The 22685-nt window shown below is 39.3% G+C and overlaps 1 protein-coding gene across 3 annotated transcripts in view; it reads right to left on the reverse strand.

Annotated features, from left to right (window-relative positions):
• The window catches only part of KCNH7 (potassium voltage-gated channel subfamily H member 7), a 247811-nt gene extending 225899 nt beyond the window's left edge, over positions 1-21912 (reverse strand). For all 3 annotated transcript variants that reach the window (XM_069781253.1, XM_069781252.1, XM_069781251.1), the window contains exons 1-2: positions 21023-21912; positions 18744-18974 (exon numbers count right to left, since the gene is read on the reverse strand). In XM_069781253.1, coding sequence (XP_069637354.1) covers positions 18744-18974; positions 21023-21098 — 307 coding nt within the window. In that variant the 5' untranslated portion in view covers positions 21099-21912. The remainder of the gene's footprint in view (positions 1-18743; positions 18975-21022) is intronic.
• Between the last annotated feature and the right edge of the window lie 773 nt (positions 21913-22685).

The raw sequence follows: 22685 nt of genomic DNA on the forward strand, positions 1-22685 counted from the left end.
ACATCCAAGCCAGTCTTCGTGCTCTTGAATTCAGCTATTTTAAATCTGGGTACAGAGAAATTCAGCATTTGCAGAAATGACTCAGTTGAAACATGACATGAAAAGTTAGTAGGGTGGAGCCTGAAAGGAAATATTTCTGTTGTTGCTATCCCACAGTTCTGCCAAGGACTAAAATATTTCATGCAGTCTCATACAGTCATTTAGGCACATGCTTTCTTATTGTTCTTATATATTCCTTACAGTGCTTATATTTGCTTTCTTTCCTTTTGGAATGGTCTGTAATATACAGCTTCTCCAGAGGATCCTCACTCTTGAAGTCTGAACAAGGCTCCAATTCAAGTGCTACATCAAGCTTGCTGTTTGACTTTTGCACTTTAATTTAATACAGAGCCAAGCCAATTTCATATAGTAATATTGACTGTATCCTTGTTTGATAAATAGTGTTAGGCATCCAATTTAATTATAATTATATAATTATGAGTAATTACAACCACCATAGTAAATATATGTGAAGCTATTTACTGTATTTCCCATAAACTATATTAAAGCAAAAAAACAACATTGGTACCAAAACCAATGCATATTTACTGCTGGATATTGCCAGTTGCTCTGAAGAAATAATTTGTAGAATAGCAGGGATTTTGTAGTTTGTCCCTTCTGTGGTTTACCATACCTATGATATTTATTTTAGAGGTAACACAAAAAAGATGTGCAAATAAGCATAAGTAGCAACAATGAAAAAGACAACAGTAATCCTACATTTATTTCTGTATTATAATTTTTAGATATAACTGGATGCAGTATATTATTACTGAGTTTTAAAATTGCAGAAGAGAGACCCTCTATGATATAATAAAGAGAAAAACAACAGTGAACTATTCAGCAAATCAGATTTATAAATTCCCTAAATTTGCAGCTCAGGCTAGATTTTCAGAAAAGATCAGCTCTCATTTAGGCACAGAATGCAGGCCACTATTTTCACACCCCATAAACAATGAAAATCAAAATCCTCACAGAACAAAGAGCTGAATATTCTAATCCAGTAAACTTTTGTTAAAAATCTGGCCATGCATTGTAATGCCTGGCCTGAAGGAAAGGTGAACATATCTCATAATTTGAAAAAAATTACAGGGTTAAAACTGTGGGCACCTCTGTATAGAAAGACAGTATGATTCTTGCTAACTAGCAAACTACAGAATTGAGTAAACAGCTACTTGCCAGGTGTGCTCAGCTGATTCATGTTCAGCATATGTCCATACCAGCCACTTTACTTATGTTGAGTTAAAAGAGAATTTCAACAGAAGAAAAAAAGTAATTCTAGTAATTCTTGAGAATCCACATTTCCCTTCCTCTCCCCACTCAAAGCTGTAGTAATGTTAAAGGTGAAATGAACTTTATGCATGGAGCTAACTAGGAACTTCTCCGGCAGGTTTTTGCATGCTTTTTTTCCACTTGCTTAAACACATAAGCTTCTCAATGACTCTAAGACGGTAGCCCTGAGATCCTAAAATTTCTCAAAACAGAATTGATTTGACCACCAATTGAAGGCTGATACACTTTGCACAACTTAAGCTGATTTCAACTTGATTCAATCCTATTAAATTTTTCCTTTGTACACTGCATAAGAACATTGTCAGTTTGCTCGAAGTATTGGTAGCACAGCAGAAGACAGACTCAAAAACCTTTTGGTTTTTTTTTTCTGTTTATTTTTCTTCAGTATTTTTTTTTCTACATATATAGATGATATGTCCATGGCAGGTGATAATGAACTTTCTTTATAATTCTTTAATCCCTTTTGGAAAGTTTCCTTTGCAGATAGTATCTTAGAGATAGCATGTTAACTTTGATCCCTGATAGGGGTTCAGCATCACAGTTCTTGTATTTTATTCCCATAAAATGTAAGATACCATCAACCACCAACACAGGTATGCATGAAGGCCTCTATACTGCCTAAAATATTGAAAGGAAAGCTGAATTTACCATTGTAGGCTTTGGAAAAAGCAATTTGGAGTGATACACAGTAGCCTTTAGCCAGACATTTTGCTTACCCTTTTTGCTGCACTTCAGAAAGGACGATTAGGTAGGCTTAATGGAATTGTCAATCCTGTACTCAAAAAAAGGTTTATATTTAGCATTACCACTTTAAAATAATACACTTCTTTTTCCCTGCCAATAGACCTGGGCAGTTCCATGGTTGAACTCACTGCCCTGATCTCTAAAATTCCCTTTGATTATCTTGGGTTCCAGAGAGAAAATGGTAATTTCAAAGAATAATAAAAATGCCATAACCCTACATATTAGGGCTGTAGTTAGTATGAAATTACTTCAATTTAAAAATATCTCTAAGTTATTTTGCTCTCATAATTGCTTGCAAAATGTACATTCTAATATATTGTGTATCTAAAAAGAATGACTCATCATTAGAAGGGTGATCTGTTCAACAAGGTTTCAAAAAAGCATATTCTTGTAAAGCCTTTATCAAATATCTAAATATCAAACATATAACTATCAAATATTTTCAAGCATTTCAAATCCAAATAAAAGCACACAAGCTTTACAGTTATTAAAAAATCTTCTTAGAAATTAAACTTATTTGATTTGGGAGGTTGGGTTTACATTTCTTTTTTTTTTTTTAGATAAAAACCATAAATAACTGGGAAGTAAACACCATTTCTGAAGTTATGTTAGTCGTAAGGGTAAGTTGTTTTGTAATACCTGTTTGTAAAGATAATTGTGTTCCTCTACAAAGCACAGTATCAGAAACAAGGCTTAAAAAAGCCATCCTTTTGGCTCTTGGTCACATTCTGACTTTACACAAGCCTCATAAAGCCAAGTATTTTTAACTGCTCTCCTTGACAAAAACAAGTCAACATTTGCAATCGGCTATTAGTGGACAATCTGACAATGGCAATTTGGTCCAGTCCGAGAATAAGAAAAGATTTTTATATTCTCTTTCCTTTAAATTAAAAATAAGACATACGTCACAGTGCTATGCACACAAAATTCACCCTATGTGGAAATGAAGCACATACAAGTAGCTACCCTGAATACTACACTATATCTGTTACATGCAGAAATGATTGCAATTATACTGTCAATGTGTGAATCTCTCATTGACTACTGTAGAAGTAGGAATGGCTTTGCATCTGAGTTGAAATAAAAAACACACTTAAAAAAAAAAGACCAAATCAGAAATCCTTACATAATACTATATTGTAATGCATATGCTAGATATGTTCTCTTCTGCACCATCAAATTAATTGATTGTAGGGGCAACCAGCATTGGTAATGTAACACCAGGGACTGCTGTTGTACACCCCCAAGATACTTTTATCTGTCACATGGAAAGAGAGTAAAAGACAGTTTCTTTTTAGAGTCAGTAAAGCGGGTTTTATCGATGAACTTTTTAACATCACATTAGGATGATTAAAAATAAAATCCAGCATGGAACAAACAGATTTGTAAGTGTCAAATATGCAAGCAGTAGGGAGAAAATTATTTTAATAATAAAATTAAAAATATCATCAGTGCTGTTTTAGTCAGTGGAAGTATATTTAATGAAGCTTATCAACACGTTCAAACAGCAGTTGAACTCATCATTAATAATATTCATTAAATATGCTTTAATTGTTACATTGTGTTTGTTTAACAGTCCTTGTCTATCTATAAAGAACTGAAAGAAAACATGGAATGGGTGTCCTGGTTTCAGCTGGGATAGAGTTAACTGTCTTCCTAGTAGCTGGTACAGTGCTGTGTTTTGAGTTCAGTATGAGAAGAATGTTGATAACACCGATGTTTTCAGTTGTTGCTCAGTAGTGTTTAGACTATAGTCAAGGATTTTTCAGCTTCTCATGCCCAGCCAGGGCACCTGACCCAAACTGGCCAACAGTGTATTCCATACCATGGGACGTCCCATCTAGTTTAGGAACTGGGAAGTGGGGGGCAGGGATTCGCTGCTCGGGGACTGGCTGGGTGTCAGTTGGCGGGTGGTGAGCAATTGCCCTGTGCATCATTTGTACATTCCAATCCTTTCATTACTACTGTTGTCATTTTATTAGTGTTATCATTATCATTATTAGTTTCTTCTTTTCTGTTCTATTAAACCATTCTTATCTCAACCCAGGAGTTTTACTTCTTTTCCTGATTTTCTCCCCCATCCCACTGGAGGGAGTGAGCGGCTGCGTGGTGCTTAGTTGCTGGCTGGGGTTAAACCACGACAATGGGTTACAGACCTGAGTAGGCTGTCAGGCCACCCAACTGGGGTGACTTAAGCCAGTGAGATCATGTCTCAGTTATCTTTTTCAATATCCTCAGATGGAATCACATCCCTAAATGACGGGTATTTGAAGGGGCACTGCTTAAAACCCTGGATCTGACATCAGCGCAGTACCACAAAAGCTGCCAGGATTCCCGATGCTCTGCTGCTGACACAATATGCTCCATGGGTTAGGTGCCAGCTCCAGCAGGGTGCTGAGTGCCATCAATACTGGCAGCCAGATGTGCTGAGCTGCTGTCAGGAGGTAGTTTGCGCACTTCGATATTGATTGCGTTGTTTGATAGGGTAGGGGAAGGGTAGTTGGCATTGGCCTAAAGAAAAAGGGTAGTATTAACCCTTGAAGGAAACAGCAGATTTCTATCTCCCGTAGTTACTAACCTGGAGGAAAGAGCATAGGACAAATCACTGTATCTATCATTTCTTGAAGAAAATATGAAATAAAAAGTGGCAGAAGAGAAATGGAGAAGAAAGTGATGTCTTTTGCCATGACCTATATAAGGAAATGTTAGCCACAACCTTTTTCTTCGGAGATGAGAGAGTGTTTCAATAAGCTTACCTCACTACTGAGAGTCTCTACAAGAATTCCACATGATGTGAAAAATATTTCTCTCTTAGAAGATCTGTCTTCTGCACATCTTTAATGATAGGAATGAACTGCTGAAAAATGTGTGCCAGGGATGCCCTACTTGTTTGTCAGTGGCAGTTGCATTTATCTCCCAGTATAAGACAATTGATTAGCTGCTTCTAAAACTTACAAAAAGAACTCCATTGCAATTATCATTAGCATTAAGCTGTTTGGATGACTGTAATCCATGGAAAAATAAGCATTAGAATGTCTGTTTTCTTCTTAACTCAAACACATGTTTGTATAAAAAAATCTCCCAAAGAAAACCAGGCAGATGCCTAACAGGCCAGGCAGATTGGCCTCCAATACAGGAAAACACTGAGCATATAGTTCAGAATAAAATGGGTAGCAACATGGAATTTATACCATGTAGCACATCAGTAATGACATTTGGAAAAGATGTTCTGGCAAACAATATCTAGGTTGCAATTTCAACTACCTTTGATGTACAACGTAAACAGGATTTTCTAATGCATGTATAAGTGTACCCAAGTTACGTAAAATTTCATGTATAAAACTTGACATAATACTGAACATTCAGGTAAGAGGAATCTATAAAAGTAGTAGAGAATGCCAATTAGTATAATAAAAGATGTGTAAAATACCTACATGTTACTGAATTAAGAAAAAAAAAAAAGAAAAAAATCTGGAAACTAACCCATTAGTTCTTCAAACTTTCCAGAGGGAAACACCCTCAAACACCCTCCCTCAAGCATAATAGTAGTCCATCCAAATACTCGGAGAAATGAGTAGATGTATCAGAATACCAGATGGCTCAGCAAGGAACTCATGACTGAGCTCCAGTGCAAAAAAAAAAACCAAACCAAAAAGACATATAGAGGAGGTGGGAGCAAGGGCAGGCTACAAAGGAGGAATACAGAAACATGGCCCAGGCATGCTGGGATGGTCTTAGGAAGGGAAAAGCTGAGCTAGACTTGAAACTCTAGGGATATCAAGGGCAACAAGAAGTGCTTCTGTTGCTAGCTACGTTAGCAGTAAAAGAATAAACAAGTAGAATGCGAGCCTGCTGCTGAGTGGGGAGGGTGATGTAGTGACAATGGATGCAGATAAAGCTGAGGTACTCTATACATTCACTGCCTCAGTCTGGGAGACGTTTGAATCTTGAAACAGGGTTCAAGGAAGACAGGGTTCAAGGTACTGGAAGAGGATTGCGTCAGGGATCTCTTGAGAAATTTGAGTCCACCTGTGTCCAGGATAAAGCATACTGGGTTGTATCATAGCCAGCAGACTGAGGAAAGTGATACTTCCCCTTTCCTCCGTGCTCATTAGGTCACACCTGGAATGGCGCATCCAGCTTTGGACTGCTAGTACAAGACAGATGTTGATAAACTTGAGTGGGGCCAGCGGAGGCCACCAAGATGGATATGGGTGTGGAGCACATGTCCTGTGAGGAGAGGTTGAGGAAACTGGCCTTGGCCAGGAGCCTAGAGAAGAGGTAGTTTTGAGGGATGTAGTAACAGCCCTTCAATAACTATGAGGAAATTACCAGGAGATGGAGGCAGGCTCTTTATTGAGGTGCATGGCAGGAGAATGATAGGCAATGCTTTAAATTAAAATGGGGAAGGTCTTGACATGGCATAAGGAGAAACCATTTTCAATATGAGGGTAACTGAGCACTGGAAGAGGTTGCCTGGAGAGGCTGTGTGGTCTCCATCCTGGCACCCAACTGGACTAAGCCCTAAGGAACCTAGTCTAAATTCTGTGTTGCTCCTGCTTTCAGCATGAGGCTGGACTGGACGACCTCCTAAGTCTCCTCCTGACCTGAATTCTTCTTGATTCTGTGAAAATATGATGGCTATAATAGACCAATCTAACAAAAGGGCTTCTTTGCTATACTGGAATGGTAAAATGTTATATATTAGTTAGAGTATGTGCCATGCTAACGGAATGCTTTCTGAAAGCAAACGCGGCTGAGTGATTGCTATTTAAAGATTCCCATGTGAAACAAAGCATTACTTGTTATACAGATTGTGCCAGTTTCTAAAAAACAAGATACAAACAAAGGGTGAAATCCAAGAGAGGAAAAAGTTACAATTTAAACTATGTTATAAGAATATCCCTGGTTAATGTATCAAGTTTAGAGATGAGCTAGTTGAATCTGAACAGATGTACTAGATCCTGCAGAAATGTCCGTTTTCCCATTGGTAAGTTTATGTAACTCTCACAAGTATGCAGGATCATGGAGAACAGACTCCATTATACACACCCAGAAAGCTGAATCAAGCTAGAGTCTGATGAAATTTCAGTTACTTGAATGTTTGAAGAGTAGGAGTTTTTTGTTTTGGGGAGGAAATAAAGCCTTGTTCATTATATGATACATGCAGCACCAGTTAAAACCAAATAATGCTCAGATAAGATATAGTTTTGCTTTCTTTTAAAATATTGATGTGGTTTAAGAATGATGCATAGGCTTTGTGTGGCTGATTCGTGGCTCCTGAATAGGCGCTACAACTATCACAACAAAGTCCAATGTGAGACTTGCAAATGAGAAGTTTCCTGTTCGGACAAAGTGTGAGCTTAGCAGCCACTGAACTTTCTTAAGCATGCCTCGTATATTTTTTTCTTTGCCATTTATGTAGTAGTTCTATTTTCTGTATCAAATTTGGAAACCCTGAGGGCTGAACTTGATACAGGGGTTACACAGGAAAAAGATGAACAGCGACTCGACTCCACCTTTGCGTTCTTTAACCCTGTGGCAAGCGAAGGAAACAGTTTGGCCCCTTCTGCCGTTCAGAATAACCCCAGCTGTCTCTAACCCTGTTCTAGCACTTGAAGATCATTACAGTGTGTACCCTCTCTAACAGAAGATGGAGTTTCTCTAGAAATTATCCTTTATTACAGACAGGACAGAGACATGTACACAACTGCATCATACTAGGGTGTCTCTTTTCTCAGACCTGGCCTGTGGTCTCAGATACTTGTTTAAGAATAACTCCTATTCTGTGCAATTCCTATTAAAGATTGTTCTACAGAACTATTCCCTGTTGAGTATCATTTCATATTCTCACTCTGATATCAATTTCTTGGACTTGATCATGTTGGGGCTGGGGGGTTTTGTGCATTTATTTATATATACACAATGCTCTTGTCTATACTGGGAAATGTTACAATGCAACCTTGGTGTAGTGTCTTAGAAAAGAGAGGAGGATAGTGCAAAAATACAGTAGAGAATGATGGTTTGGAACTGTGAGCTTTTCAAGAATAATGTCTTTCAAGGTAAGAGACTCAGTGCATTAGTCAATCAGCTCATTAGGAGTCACTTTAATTTGCTGTTCCGTTCAGACTTCCTGTGACTGAATGTATTTAGTAAGAATAATGCTTTATTAGTAAAACTGTTGTGAACTCCAGAGTATCAGTTTGTATTCTATGATTCTATGATGAGGTAGGAGGTAATTCTGGCAGCTCCTCAAAGTGGTTGTTAAACCTCTTGAGAGGGAGAAGTGCCCTTTTATAATATATATGACATAATACATATAATTGAAAATCTAGTCCTAAATTTGCGTTTACATGTAAAAGTTCAGGTCAGTCATTTCCCTTGGAGTAACTGAACCTCTGTGTGATCTTTGTAACTATGATACTTTAGTTATGTCTGATATTTTAGAGCTTGTGGCCCCTAAGGGGCAAAAAACCCCAGTTTGGATAATCTACTTTCCAGGTAACAATCAAGGTTAGACATGTAGAATTTTTTCTCCATCATTTCAAAAAACAGTTGATATATTTTCTTAAATTCCTTAGAAAGTTGAAATAAAGTGTTTTATTCACAACTTTTTTTATTTACAGGAAAATGATCCCAAGATGAAAGGAAAAGGGATTAAGACCAAAATATTACGTAAAAGGGAAAAATTCACTCGGCTCCCATGAAGCAGGGGCAAATGCTCTTGCACACTCAAACGTGAGAGAAATCATGTTTGAGATACAGGCAGCCACACACAATGTATTTACCTGGCTAATAATTATGTTTTGCATATGTCAAGTTCTGCAGAGACAGTGACACTACTGGAAATTCTGCTTCTGCAGGATCTGGGTTTTTTTCATGAATGAGGTCAAAAGACAACGAGAAACGCATGTAAATAGACCTGCACAGTCTATTGAAAAGCTCCCTCAGCTGTAATATTCTTGGTTTGTGTAGTTGTTTTTGTAAAATAAAATTGCATATCTGTCAGCTAGGAAGAATAGTTGTCTGTGGACCATGTATTCCTTCCTTTTTTCCCCTCTTTAAATAAACAGTAACCAGAGAAGGAGGACGCCACCTGCACCTAGCGCCTGATCTGCAAACATCACACATATCAGACACTAATTCTGCTTGTAGCTGCAGTAGCAGTTAGTAGTTTTTAATTAACTTTTTAAGCATCTGGGAGCAGCTCCTTAGACCCTAGTTCTACTGCTGACATGAGAAGTGATTTGCAAGTTTTAGGATAAAGAGAAACAATGTCTTAATACAGTTTTGTGGTCACCCACAAACAGTACTCAAACTCTGCTTCATCCCTCTACAAAACTTTTCTTTATCCCTCTACAAAACTTTTCTTTGAAACTGTGTGGGTAAAACACTAAAGCTGCTTCTGTGCCACCCCGTATTCTTGTTGCCATAAACAATCAGTGTAACTTAGAGAAGCACTAAGGATGCTCTGAAATGTGGACCAGCACGGGCTGGCTCAGGATTGACATTATATATAGGCTGTCATTCACACCAGTTCATGAGCCGCTCCATTAATCCACAGAGAAGGCTCAGATATTGATTTATAGATACCTGGTTTTGTACTTCAGGGCTGTTATTCTCTCACACTATACGGCATGATGTCCATGACTCCAGAAACAGTCCTCTTGGGAAGTCTTGTCTTTTCTGTTAGATAGACTTTGGTGTTAAATTGATTCCTGGTATATTTTATCGTGCAAAAATAATGCTGGCCATTTATGATGGGAAAAAATGAACACATTTTCCTTTCTTTTATTATCATTATTTAAAACGACATGGACTTTAGGTTTTCTTTCTTTCTTTCCTATTTGTGAATTGAAAGCCATTTTTTCAAGCAAGTAGACAGAACTGCAACAGTATTTTAACCTTAAATACCATGACAATAGGATTTATGGACTACTGAGTTTCATGTTCTTTTGAAAGTATAAAAAGAAATGCTTTCTTGTACAACAGCCATAAACATGCAAAATACTAATGCAATTATCTGGCATTTTTTCCAGAGAGGAAGGAGTAAAGCAGATTGGCACAAATGAGTTTTGAAAGGAGGAAATTTGCAAGCTATTTTCAGAGATACACTTGCATTGATTTGAATGAAAATCAGTAGAGAATGCTCTAAGAAATAAATAATCTCAAAAGGGCACAGACTCCAAAGTCTGAGAACAGCTGTGAACAAATACTTTAGAACATGTGTGTTAGTGATGAAACATATTTACGTGATGATTAACTGCTTTTCAAACAGCCTAAGTGTAAGACAAAGGCAAAACCCCTAATATATATCTATCCTTGTTCTGAAGTCATCTCTGCCTCTCTACTCTGTGGATTAAAATGGAGGAAGGTTTTGTCTATGTTTTGCATGTTTCTTTCATAACTTGTTGTCTTTGTATGTAGCAGCTCAGAGACAGCTAATACTAGCAATGGCATAATACATCTCTACCAGCAGTGCTCTAATACCTAAAGATCGGGATTTTTAGTGTTGCAAAAGTTAAACTTCACAGTTTAATTCCATGAAAGCTGTGGGTGCACAAGCAGAGTCCTCTATCTGTAGGTATTAATATCTTGTTCTCAGGCCTTTAGGAGTATTTCTGGGTGCAGAAACAATCAGTTACTATATAGTCCCAGGCATTTGCTCTAAAGAGGCCAACATTTCATGAGTTGATGCTGTCAAGGATCAGTGTATTTGAGTATTGTGATAAATCCTAATTTCCCAGTATTTGAAGTAAACTCTTGTTGTGTTTCTCTGAACTGAGCTGACCATTTAGACAAGACTTTCTGGTTTCCACTGCAGTCTCATATGGCAAATCAGGGATTTAAATGAGGTCACAGCAACATGTAAAAGAAAGGATTTTTATTGACTATGGTACTATGGAGGAATGAGGATAGGAAAGCAAGAAATTTCAGCAAGCAGGGAAGTACTGACGGCAGCTGTGATTTCTGGCCTAAGCTTTCTTCTAGTCATTTCCACTCAACTACCAGCAATGAAATAGTTAATAATGTAGATATTTATACACCATCTTTAGATTTTGATGATATGATGGCTCTTTGTTAGCAATGAAGCCAGAATATCTTCTTCTTGTGGCTAACGCTTCAGTGCTATAATTGAGAGCATTATCAAAACTAGGTATAATGAGATCTATAACTACAGACTGGTTAATGAAACAGGAAAAGACAACAGGACCTCCCCTTTACACTGTTTACTTTGACTTTTTTTCAGATTGAATTTTGGTATCCTTTATTGTGATCTTTACTGATGAGACTTCACTGTGATTACAGAATTAAATAAGTAAGAAGAATAGAAACGAAAAGGCTATGTTGTACCAGAAAGTTGGTGAGGGAGCTTAAAATGGGATATCTATGGAAATGCTGGAGGTCAAAAAGCATTTTGTGACTAGTTATGGCTGTAATTCTGCTTTCCAAATGGAACTTTAATTTCTAAGAAATAATTCAAATATGTGTGTTATTTCCTTTAAAACAAACCAGTAAACTACACTAAAAAGTTCAAGCTATACAAAATTATTACATCAATACGTCTCTCCTCAGAGATGCAAACTTTTAGAGGTGTAGACTACATGAAACCAGCTGTAACTATAGAGCCACATTACGCCACTGTTATTGTCATGCATCTGCTCTGCCTCGATCTACTAGGTTCACAGCTACAGTTCTGACTGTGTTTGAGATACATGGTTTCCAGAGTGAGTTAGCAATTTCCATAGTCAGCTTGGTCTTGCTACTCTGAATCCTTCCTATACCGCTCGATTAAACTTTTTCCACGCTTAGCTGGGAAGCTGGGAAGAATATTGACTGTCTAGTACATAGACTGAGTCATACACTAAGTCAAATATGTAGGGAACACTTTAAAACTGGACTTGAAACCACCAAGATAAAATCTAACCCACACTACTATTCTCTTTTCATTGCTTGAAACCAGAGAGAACAGCACCAATGTCAACATTGGTACTATTCAAAGTGTGAGGTTCTGAAGTTTGTATAATACCAAGTATGCAGAAGGCTGCTATTAGAAAAGCAGTTGCTCTTCCCCCACGTCTATAGCAAGGTATGATGTCTGATTTGCTCTGTGCATCTCTTTTTGATATATGGGCCAATTTGGTGGAGAAGAGAAAGAACCAATCGGTAACGCAAATTAGGAGTATGGAATAACTCTCATCAGAATGTAACATTAGAAAGGACGCACACTGAAGACGGAAAAAGGACACTAGAAAATCACGTGAAACCACACCAAAAAAACAGACTGACAGCTTCTGTTCTTTTTGTCTCATAACCCAAAACCAAAATAGCTTTCACTGAAACTGAAAGGAGCATATTCAAAGCAGACAAAAACTTTGTCAGGCAATGCCTAATTAAAAGATGAAACTCTTCTCCATAGGATATTATCATTCTAAACAGCTTAGAAAAACCATAATTTTGAGTATGTGTATCATATTGTAACTTTCTAGTGCCATTTGACTCCAGAATGTGACACCGTTCTTACCACTGTGGGACTCCATCTTGGAAAGTCAGCAATCACTGATGCTTTTGCAGCTCAAGCAAGGGAAATCTGGGTCCCTTGCTCAGTATAAGTTGACCCTGTGGCTTTCTGAATCCTGCTGTAAAACTGTACTATGGAAGTCCAGAGGCAGAACCGTTCCCTCTGGACTCTGTACTGAAATGAAAGACTCCTCCTGATCCACTAGCCTGCAGGTTTTTTATTTGTGCCATGGAAGGACTTAAAACTGTCAGAAGGGATTTTTCCAAACTGAGTTAAGATTCTTTTTTTCTGTTAAAGATGCAGTAGCTATAATAATAGCAGTTGTATTCTTCATTATTTGTTAAAATTAGATATATCTAATCATAGCTTTCTGACCCTAAACACTGACAGAATAGTTTTAAGGGTGCTTTAACTGTTGTTCCTTTTTATTCAGATACTGTCTCTCACTAGCAGGAATACATGCATGGGAAAAAATGATCCTCTATAAAAACCCCCTTCTTACTGAACATAAATTCATCTTAACCTGAGAAGAGAAAAGAATATATTGGAAAGCCAAGGAATTGAAAAATATAGTGGGAATTGGCCCACAAATAAACCTGCTTAGTATATCTGAGAGCTGCTTTATCATAATCATTAGGTATCCCATGTAAAATGTGAGTCAGAAGTGACCCACAGTTCTGGGCAGGCACAGGAGCCATTACTGAATGGTGATGGGTAAATGAGATATTCTGATCAATAAGGTATCGGCTCACTGTGGATGGTGCTCCCTGTTGCAAAACCAGCAATACTGAATGGGACAAGGGACAGTCTTGTCTCTTAGGACAAATATTGAAACCTGAGGTAGGGTTACACCAGATATGTCTGTACTATTACACTACGGACATGAGAAAAGGTCATCCATTTCCAATAGTTCAACACCTTCACTAACATTCTGGATTTGATCCAAATTGGTTTTTTTTAAGGATGCTTGGAAAAACCTTGCATTAAGACAGGTTTTTTGGACAGCTTTTTGTTGGGGTGTAACAGTTTCTTTATCAAGTCAGACAGTATTTCTTAAACCAAGAACTCCTACAGCAGCAGGGTATTAGACAGTGACTTGATTCACTGACCTTTCTCATCAGCTCTGGTTAAGGCATTGAATCTACAGTCAAGACTGTACTTGCTGACCCCCATGTTAGAGCTAGTCTAAGGGGACCTGATACACATGCAAAAGTCTTTCTTTTCAGTTGTACTTTAAATTGATTGGTAGGTTCACAGCATTTATAGAACACAAACAGGTGATAAAACACTTATGCTGACTGAAGTCTAGATGATGACCTTCTAAATGAAGTCCCGATCTTTCTATTTAAGAACACTTAATACCATTTTCACTTTATTTTGTCAGTATGTTTGCACCTTTTTTTTTTTATTTTCTTATCCTCAAAAAAGAGCCTAAAAGGCCTTAAAAATATTAGTTTGGAATCTTAATGTGTTTTGAAAACACAGATTTGTTTAATTTGCAGTCAGTTGTAGCAAATTACATTTCTTAAACTGGGTAAGTAGCAAGTAATTTGTGAGGTTTGTAAACACTCTGAAAATAATTGCTTAATCTTATCTTTACTGAAACCTATACTCTTCCGTAGTGCTTCTTATCCCTAGAATATCTGATGTGGATAGGGTAAGCTTAAATGATCTCCTTACCTCCCTTTAACAGGCATACTCTCTAAGCTTAGATATAGCCCACTGTTGTCCACAAAGCATAGAGCAAGAAGTAAAAAGTATTTAGTGTGATACAATCCTTTCTGATTATCATATATCCATTCTCAATCCCAAAATAATTATACTTTTTATGTCAAAAGCTTTACAGCTTTACCACCTCAAGCAATATTTTACATCTGTCAAGAAGGATTTATGCAATAATGACTTAAACTGCAAAATGGAGTCCTTGAAGGAAGAGCTGTCAAACATTTTCAACTCAAATAACTTTATTAAAATAAGAATTGATATTCTGTATAAACAATATCTTACCTTCAACAATAATACAGATTATATAGCTATAAGGTTTGTGAAAATGAAGTTATGATATAGTGAGGAATATACTATACTGCTACTTTGATATCAGAGTATAATTTTTGAATTAAGCAGATGTTAATGCCTAATGGGCAAGACTTTAAACAAAAATCTGTTTCAAAATAATAGTTCTTGTGATTTGTCTGTATTTATTTACTGTTCTTTTTAAAAAGGGATATTTACATTAAAAAATAAATTTACTGAGTCTTTAATCCCATGAGTACATCCAGTGATGTTTGTGGAGCTCCTTGTGTGATGAGAACCTATAAATTTGGACCCTTAGTTTTGGCGTCCATCTGTTCCCATTAACCATCTTTCTCAGTAGTAACTAATTATTTTGATAACTATATAACCACCTACTGTGGCACTAGTCTAACAGGACAGAGGACTAGAACTTTGCCTGGACTGTGTAAATACCTTTCTAAAAGGAAAAAGGAGTGAGGAGAAATTAAAACCAAATGTAGGCTATATTAACAATCTTATTCTGATACAAATACTGCAAGAGGAGCTAGTAAGGCTTTTAGCTGCAAACGTGAAAAACTTCTGCGAAGGTAGAGCACCGATGTGGTTGGGAGACAGCCTGCTGGGTGCGTAAGTAATGCTGGCATCCCACCTCCATGCCACCTAAACAATTACACAAAGCCATCACAAGTATTCTCCCCCTCTCCTCTGCACCCTCCCCACGCTGCACAGTGAAAAGGGAAACATGCCCAGTCTAGGTACCATGTTTATAAAGCCGTGATACATCAAATTTGCATTCTCCTTTGACCACTTTATCTTCTGTCTGCTGTGTTTTAAGGCAGTGTAGATTCAAGCAACTGCCCTTTTCTGAAAATCAACCTGCTACAAAATTTTTCCCATCCTTCTGTCCCCTTTTCTCCAAGCGTGTGATCTGGCCTAAAGGTTGAAGTAGTGAACAACCAGCAGCATTCAGTCTTGCATCAACAGGATATTTAAAACTCAAAATCTTGCACTTTCTTTCACCTAGAAAAGTAGACTATAGACCGGTAGAGAACATCAGAATGCTAATTCCCAGTATGTATGCAATACCATTTTTCTAGTGCAAGAATTTCCTTTTATGTTGAACTTTAAAGCTGTGACATTTTAAAAATATGTGAGGTGGTATTTAGAATTAAAAAGAAAAAGCATTAGTTATAGAATGATTCCCTTTCTGATATCTGCATTGCGGGACTTCTGATGACAGATTAGCTTTTTAAATGAGGGGATATATGATCCCACTGACATTTGCTTTACTTTGAAATATTAATATAATTTTTAATACTATCAGTGGCTTATGTAGAGTAAACGATAGTCTGATGTGGAATAAGGTTTTATTTGCAATTTACTGGGCATCTATTCAGGACTGTGTAATATGGTCTTCAGAAACTCCTGCTGGTGGAACCTCAAGCAATTCACACCTTCATGAGCTATCTTCCTCCTCCATATGCTTAGTATCATGTTAAATATTATACAACAGGTAGCTATAAAATATAATGTCAAATCAAACTTTCAAGCAGTGGGTAGTTCATTGGAGTAACTTGGGTTGCTCACATGGAGAAAGTTACATTTCTGACTGTGCTGGTATCGATCTCCTAAAATATTCCCATATCCACTCACAGCAAACAATACAAAATAAACCACTAACCAGGCACTTAGCTCTCAGATTTTTAGAAAATTCTTTAAATTCATTTTGCTTCAGAACCTGGAGGAAGTCCTTGTTAGGTGTCGCCATTCTGTATATTGTTCTAATATACAGACTATGTTATGTATAGCGTAAATATATATATTATACTCTCTATATAGCAAAATCAAGTTTGCAAACTTGAAAAAAGGAAGTAAGTGAAGAAGTGAAGATGAAAAGTGAAGTAGGTCTTTTCAGTAATTTAGAATAACTATAGAATATGTTTACTGACATTTATTATATCCATCATATAGGTAGTTTCAATTTTATGATACCACATAAACTTCAGATCTTTTTATCACATTTTGTAAAGAAATTGAACATTATGTGGAATGAAACAAAAAAGTCTGTATATACAAATGATCAAGCTGTCAGACATTTACGCATTTCAGTGTCAGACCTATCTTGTATTTTGTCAAATTTTGCCTGTAATCAGTGACTTGGTATTTTAAATGATATTTCCAATTCAAAATAATTCACCTGTACTTGTTTAAATTTAGCAGTGCATATAGTGCACATGCTAAATCCTGTTCACATTTTGGCCAGTAAAGTTTTGAGGAATTCAACCCAAATTTGTCTAGAACTGTTGTCTGTAGCTTTTGAAATTCCTTAGCCTTCAAACATATGGTCTAGTAATTTAAAGAAACTATTCACAGAAGTGAAGTTACTGAGAACCCTTATGCATTAGATTGTTTACACTGAATAATCCATAACTCTCATTTATAATGTGCTTCAAAATTGAAAACTATTTACAAAAGGTACAGCAATTTTTACGGACTGTTTTACTTTGGTTTGCGTCAAACAGATTATGCTGTGTTACATGATGCTAGAATTCAGCATTTTAGAAAAATATATTTTTATGGTAATTGACAGATAAGCAGTACTTCAGTTAAGTCCCTTTCCCTCCCTCCTAATATCTTGGGAGACTGAAGCACTTTTAAACAACCAGATCTCAAAACAGTGCTCCAGGCTGGTGGCTATGAAAGTTAGCAATGACATCCTCCTTTTGCAATATTATTTTTAACACATGCCAAGCTAACACAAACACAGGCTAGATGTGTAAAAGACACACGGTGTCAGGTCTCCTGAGAAATCTATGTTCAAGGCACAGCCACAACAACAAATCTTGACCAAAATCTGCTCCAGACCACCAAACCAGATTGAAGAATAAAGGACTCTACTGAGAATATGATAAGAAGAGTATGCTTAAATATTGGTAGCGTGGGTAGAATGGTTGGCTCGAGTCCTATCTGAATTATACCAGCCTAAGCTAAAAATAATATTACTTAAGTCCGTCCAAGATAACAACAGAATTATTGAGAACGGGGTTTAACTCTGTGACTTTAAAATGCGAGAGCATCCATTGCATGTGATTCTAAAATTGATGCAAACAACACACTGGCACTTCTCCAGAACTAATTTAAGCTCAGCATTTGAATATGAATTTCCTTTTCCCTCTCCCAAGAGTGTACAGAACAAGAGACAGAATAAGGTACATCACACTTATCCATTACTTGGATTTGTTTGGAAGATGGATATTTCTGTAAATAACCCTGGGTAATTAAAAAAAAAACAACAAACCCTACCTATGACTATTATCATAATTAGTTTTCACGTGTATGCATTTTTTTAATCTGCAAATAAAGCCATTTATTCATTTTATGCTCTTAACAAGAAAAAAGCATCAGCATAGCAGATTTAGCCATTCTTCATATATTAAGTCTTCACTGAATAACAGGGAAACCCTTCATAGTTTAGCCATCTCAAAATTTTATTCTGACAACCTAATTCTAGGGCAACTTCTGTGGTTCAATCGCAGGTACTCCAACTTCACAGTATCTCACCTCTGAAAAAGACTTGCCCCTTTCTTTATAAGCTAATGCTTTTTTCATGATAGGCCAATTTTTGCTACTTTTAACTCTGTTATATTTTTTCCAGTGAAATACTGCATTTAAATCAAGGTATGGTTCCAGTCGTGTGAGGCAGGCAGAGTTAAGCCCCCTCAAACTGCTACAGCATTCCTATGTCCTGTGAGATGAAACAGTTCATAAAAGTTAAGATTCACAGGATGCCCCCTCTGTGCTTGTCTTATCTGTCCATTGTTGTAGGGCTGTTTACTTTGTGAGATTTACATCTGCTTTAAACCAACCAAGAGGAGAACTTTTGTTCAACAGTTGCAAACACAGTGCCAGCTTCATTCAGCTGTTAGAGTCAGCGTACAGTGATATAGTCTGTACACCCACTACTTTCAGGGCAGATTCCCTAACTGGTATACGTAAGTGTGCTTCACTGGACTTCAGGGAAATTACAACACTACTCCAGCAAAGGGTCTGGCCAGCAGATCATACACACCTCTTTTACCAATCAACTGATAACCAAACACACAAAAAGTCGTAAAATAAAAACAGACTTTACCATCTTTGTGATAATAGGTGACTTCTACTTTCCTCTCCTCTGACCCCAGCAGTGCTTGAGCAATTTGGGCAATATGATGTCTTTTGGTCTCTGGCCCATGAAGAAAATCACAGGTGCAAGGTTTCTGCATGACATCTGGCCTGGAGAACCCGGTCATCTCACAGAACCCATCATTGCAGTAGATGATAGCACAATTCTGCACTCTAGCATTAGCAATGATGAATTTTTTATCTGCAATAAAAGAAAGTGATGCATTTTTTAGTACTCTTTCAGCATTTCATAAAGTGTCGATTGCATGGATGGATGCTAAATAACCCTTCTTTTCACTGGAATGCCTGAAATGCAGAGATTTTCAGTTATTTAATGTAGCTAATTTGATCCACAGCTTTTAAAGAAACTTCAATCAATTTAGAATACATTACAGATGAAGACAGTTGTCTTTTAAGGAAATAAAACCAGATTATGCAAGTCTGTTGCAAAACTCCTTTTGACTACAATATTTTGTCTTTTATAGCTTCACTGAAACCCAGGTGATGAGCGCCATCCTGTCAGCCATAACTCCAGGCAAGTCCTTGAAAAGTTAGTAGCTTCTTTTTGGGGGGAAGTGGGGCCTCAGGAAGGGGACTCTCCTCAAGTGAAGGGCTTCCTGGGGTAAGGTCCAACCGGCTCAGTCTACTCTGTAGGGATTTTCATTGAGGTGAATGACAGAAAGTTTATAGTCAGTATCTTAACAAAACTATCTAGAAGAGAACATGATAATTTTTTTTTCCTCTGTGATTGTTTTAGAAGTTATATTTATAAAAGAAAATATTCCTTAGTTAAAAAGAAAAAAAAAAACCCCAAGAGCATGAAGGTACATGAAAACCAAAGATTGTGATGTTGGAAACATTTTGCATAGTCCGCTGAAGTTCCGTGCCTCGGTCCATCATCCTTTTCCAAACCCTCACCTGACAAAAGGTTCAAAAGTTTTCAACTGTTATTTCATTTGTTTCTGTTTACCACTATAACACACTATTCCCATTGTAATTATAAATGTGCAGCTTTGATACATTTACTGTTAGTAACATGATTTTCTGCTTACTTAATCACATTAGTAGGTCCCTTGCTTTATAAAAGACTTTTTACGTGACACCAAGTTAGCAGTACAAGTCTTCAAAATTTTAATGATATCCTGTCTTTAAACCCAGTGAAATATTTGGAGAAAAAAATATGGATTTCATTCTTGCTTTTTCTACTGTCTTTCAATCATGCTGAACTTTCACTACCACTTGCCTATTTAGTAGGTAGTGCTTTATTCTCTTAAAAATATATACAGTTTACTGCATAAAAACTTTACCGGAGTAGCAACACTGACTTAGCATTTAGATAAATTAGGACTACAAACACCATCTTTATTTTCTTCTCAAATAATATAAATATTAAATTGGTAACGTGGGTTTAAGTGTAAGGAAGTATCTAAACTGGAATTAGCTGTAAGGGTTTGCACCAGACTGATACTGCAATTATGCTAAATATTTAAATAAATGTACATATATCAAAACTACTGTTTCTAAATGAAATTCATTTTAAGCATCAAGTGTTCCTTCTCACTGTTAACAGTAAACCAGAATTCAGCCAGGAAAAACACTTCAGCTTCAGCCTCCTCGACAGGTAGTAAACTGCTGCATTGGAAAAGATCTCACAAGACTCTCCCTGAGGATGCATTTGCACTGGTTTGATAGATATTTTAGGCTTCCATAAACAAAGCAGAAATATTTGACAGCTACGTTAAAATGCAGTCATGACAACAAGGTAAGAGAGTATTTTCCCCTTAATAACTCCTCTGCATCTTATCTGTTCCCTCTAAATCAAAGTCTGGCTGTTCTTCTTTATTTTGAAAAAACAATGATAATTAATAATAATAACAACAATATCATCATAATAAATCTAGCTTATTTTTTAGACATCGCACAGGCAGCAAGATTATACACTCTGCTTTTAGAGCCGTCTTACCAGTTCAGAAGAAGGTAAAAGATATAACTTCTATAGCTATACAATATGGATACAGTCAAAGATAAAAACTATTCCTTGAAACAGCGGGGGGGAATAAAAGCCCGATAATTCAAGTCGGCAGTCCGTATGCTAGATCAAAACCAACGTTACTCCTGCCAGGGATCCCCTCCTTACCTCTGGGGTTTTCTTTCCAAGCTACAAACTTAAAATAGTCTGGAGCTGCTGTCCATTTAGTCACAAGCAGAATCAAACTACTGTAGCAAAATAGATAGAAAGAGAGAACTTACTTTGCCCTTCAAATTTTCGTATGATTGTACCCAAAAATGTATTTTGTGGTGCCACATGACCTCTGCGAACAGGCATGTTTGTACAGGTCTTCGGTTTTCTGTGCACAAGGACTTCTCCAAGGATCTCCTACACGGCTCCAGCCCAAAGCACCGAGCCAGCTACCCTTTGTGACAAATCATCGTCCTCTGGAGCTCGGAAATCTCTTCCCATTAGCACCACTTCTAGATACACGCTTTTCCTATCGGAGTCAGATCCATCCCCCAGTTTCTTTCTTTTTCTTTCTTTCCTTCCTTGCTTTCTTTTCTATTTTTTTTTCCTGGAGGAGCTCGGACGCTATTGTCTGGGGCGGGTAGGGGTGGGGTAAGCAGCAGGAGGTGGTGGTGGGGGGGAAGATTACAAGGGTAATCGATCTCTAGCACCAAACATCGCCAATTTTCCAAAGCAAACGGCTGTGACCCGGCAGTTTCCGACGCTGTAGTGATGGTTAGCGGGCTGGAAGACTAATGTTGCTCCGCTGCCAGAGGGAGTGACGTTCCCCCCCTCCGGGCTTCACCACGGCGCGCAGCAGCTCGGATTACTCAAGCGTGGCTTAGCAAGAGCCAGCCAATAAATCTCTTCAAAACTCAGCGACAAACAGCGGCAGCAGGAATGAGCTACACCCCGGCAGCACCGCGACGTGCCACATCCCCCACGCTGCGGCTGCAGGGGGGCAGCGGGGACCGAGGGCGCTGGCGGCGGGGGGGGGGGGGGGGGCCCGCCACCTCCGGCCGCCCCAGCTTCTCCGCCCTCCCGGCACCGCCGGCCCTTGCGCGGCCCCTGAGCGTGGCCCGCCGGGGAGCCCCAGGCGCTGCCAGGGCCGAGGGCGGGAGGAAAGAAGGGACGGAGGGAAGGAGGGAGGGAAGGCGGGAGGGAGGGAGGGAAGGAGGGAGGGAGCTTTGTACACGCCCCGTCGGGGGGGGGGGGGAGGCGCGAGTGGGGGTTGATTCGGAGCGACGGGGGGGTAGGAGAGGGAAGGGACCACCGGAGCCCTCGGCATCCCTCCCCGCCCCGATGGAAGGGATCGCCCCCTCCTCCCGCAGCGCGACCCAGGCGAGGACTTCCCCCGGCCCCACGCACCCCTCCTGCCGAGGGAGGGGGATGCCCCCGGCGCCGGGCGCCTGCTCCCCGGGCGCCGAGCAGGTGCGAGCCGCCGCTCGGGGGCCGAGAGGGCGGCGCGGAGGGCGCGCCGGCTCCCCCCGGGGGCGGGGGGCGGCTGGGCTCCGGCCGGCAGCCCTCGCCCGGCCCGGGGCGGGGACGCAGCGGGCACCGAGGCCGCCCCGCGGCGGGGGCTGCCTCCCCGGGCCGGGCTCCGCCCCGCCGCCCGCCGCCGGGGTCGGGGCCGCGGGGCCCGGCCGGGGCGCGCCGCCCGCTCGGAGCTGGCCGCGGTGCTGAAGCCGGCCCGCCGGCGCGCAGAGGGGCGCCGCCGCCCGCGGTGGGGCCCGGGGAGCGCCCGCCTGCCCCCCGCCCCCGCCGCGCTCCTCTCAGCTGCTCCGGGGAGGCTCCCGGGGGAAGCGGGTGGTGTTTTCAGGCCGTCATTAGGGCTTCCCGCGCTGCCCGGCAGGCAGAACGGGGCGCCTTCGGGACGGGCGACGGCCAGCGGCGGGGGACCTCGGCGAGGTGGTA

Source organism: Haliaeetus albicilla, chromosome 4 (genome assembly GCF_947461875.1).
Source record: "Haliaeetus albicilla chromosome 4, bHalAlb1.1, whole genome shotgun sequence".
Taxonomy (NCBI): domain Eukaryota; kingdom Metazoa; phylum Chordata; class Aves; order Accipitriformes; family Accipitridae; genus Haliaeetus; species Haliaeetus albicilla.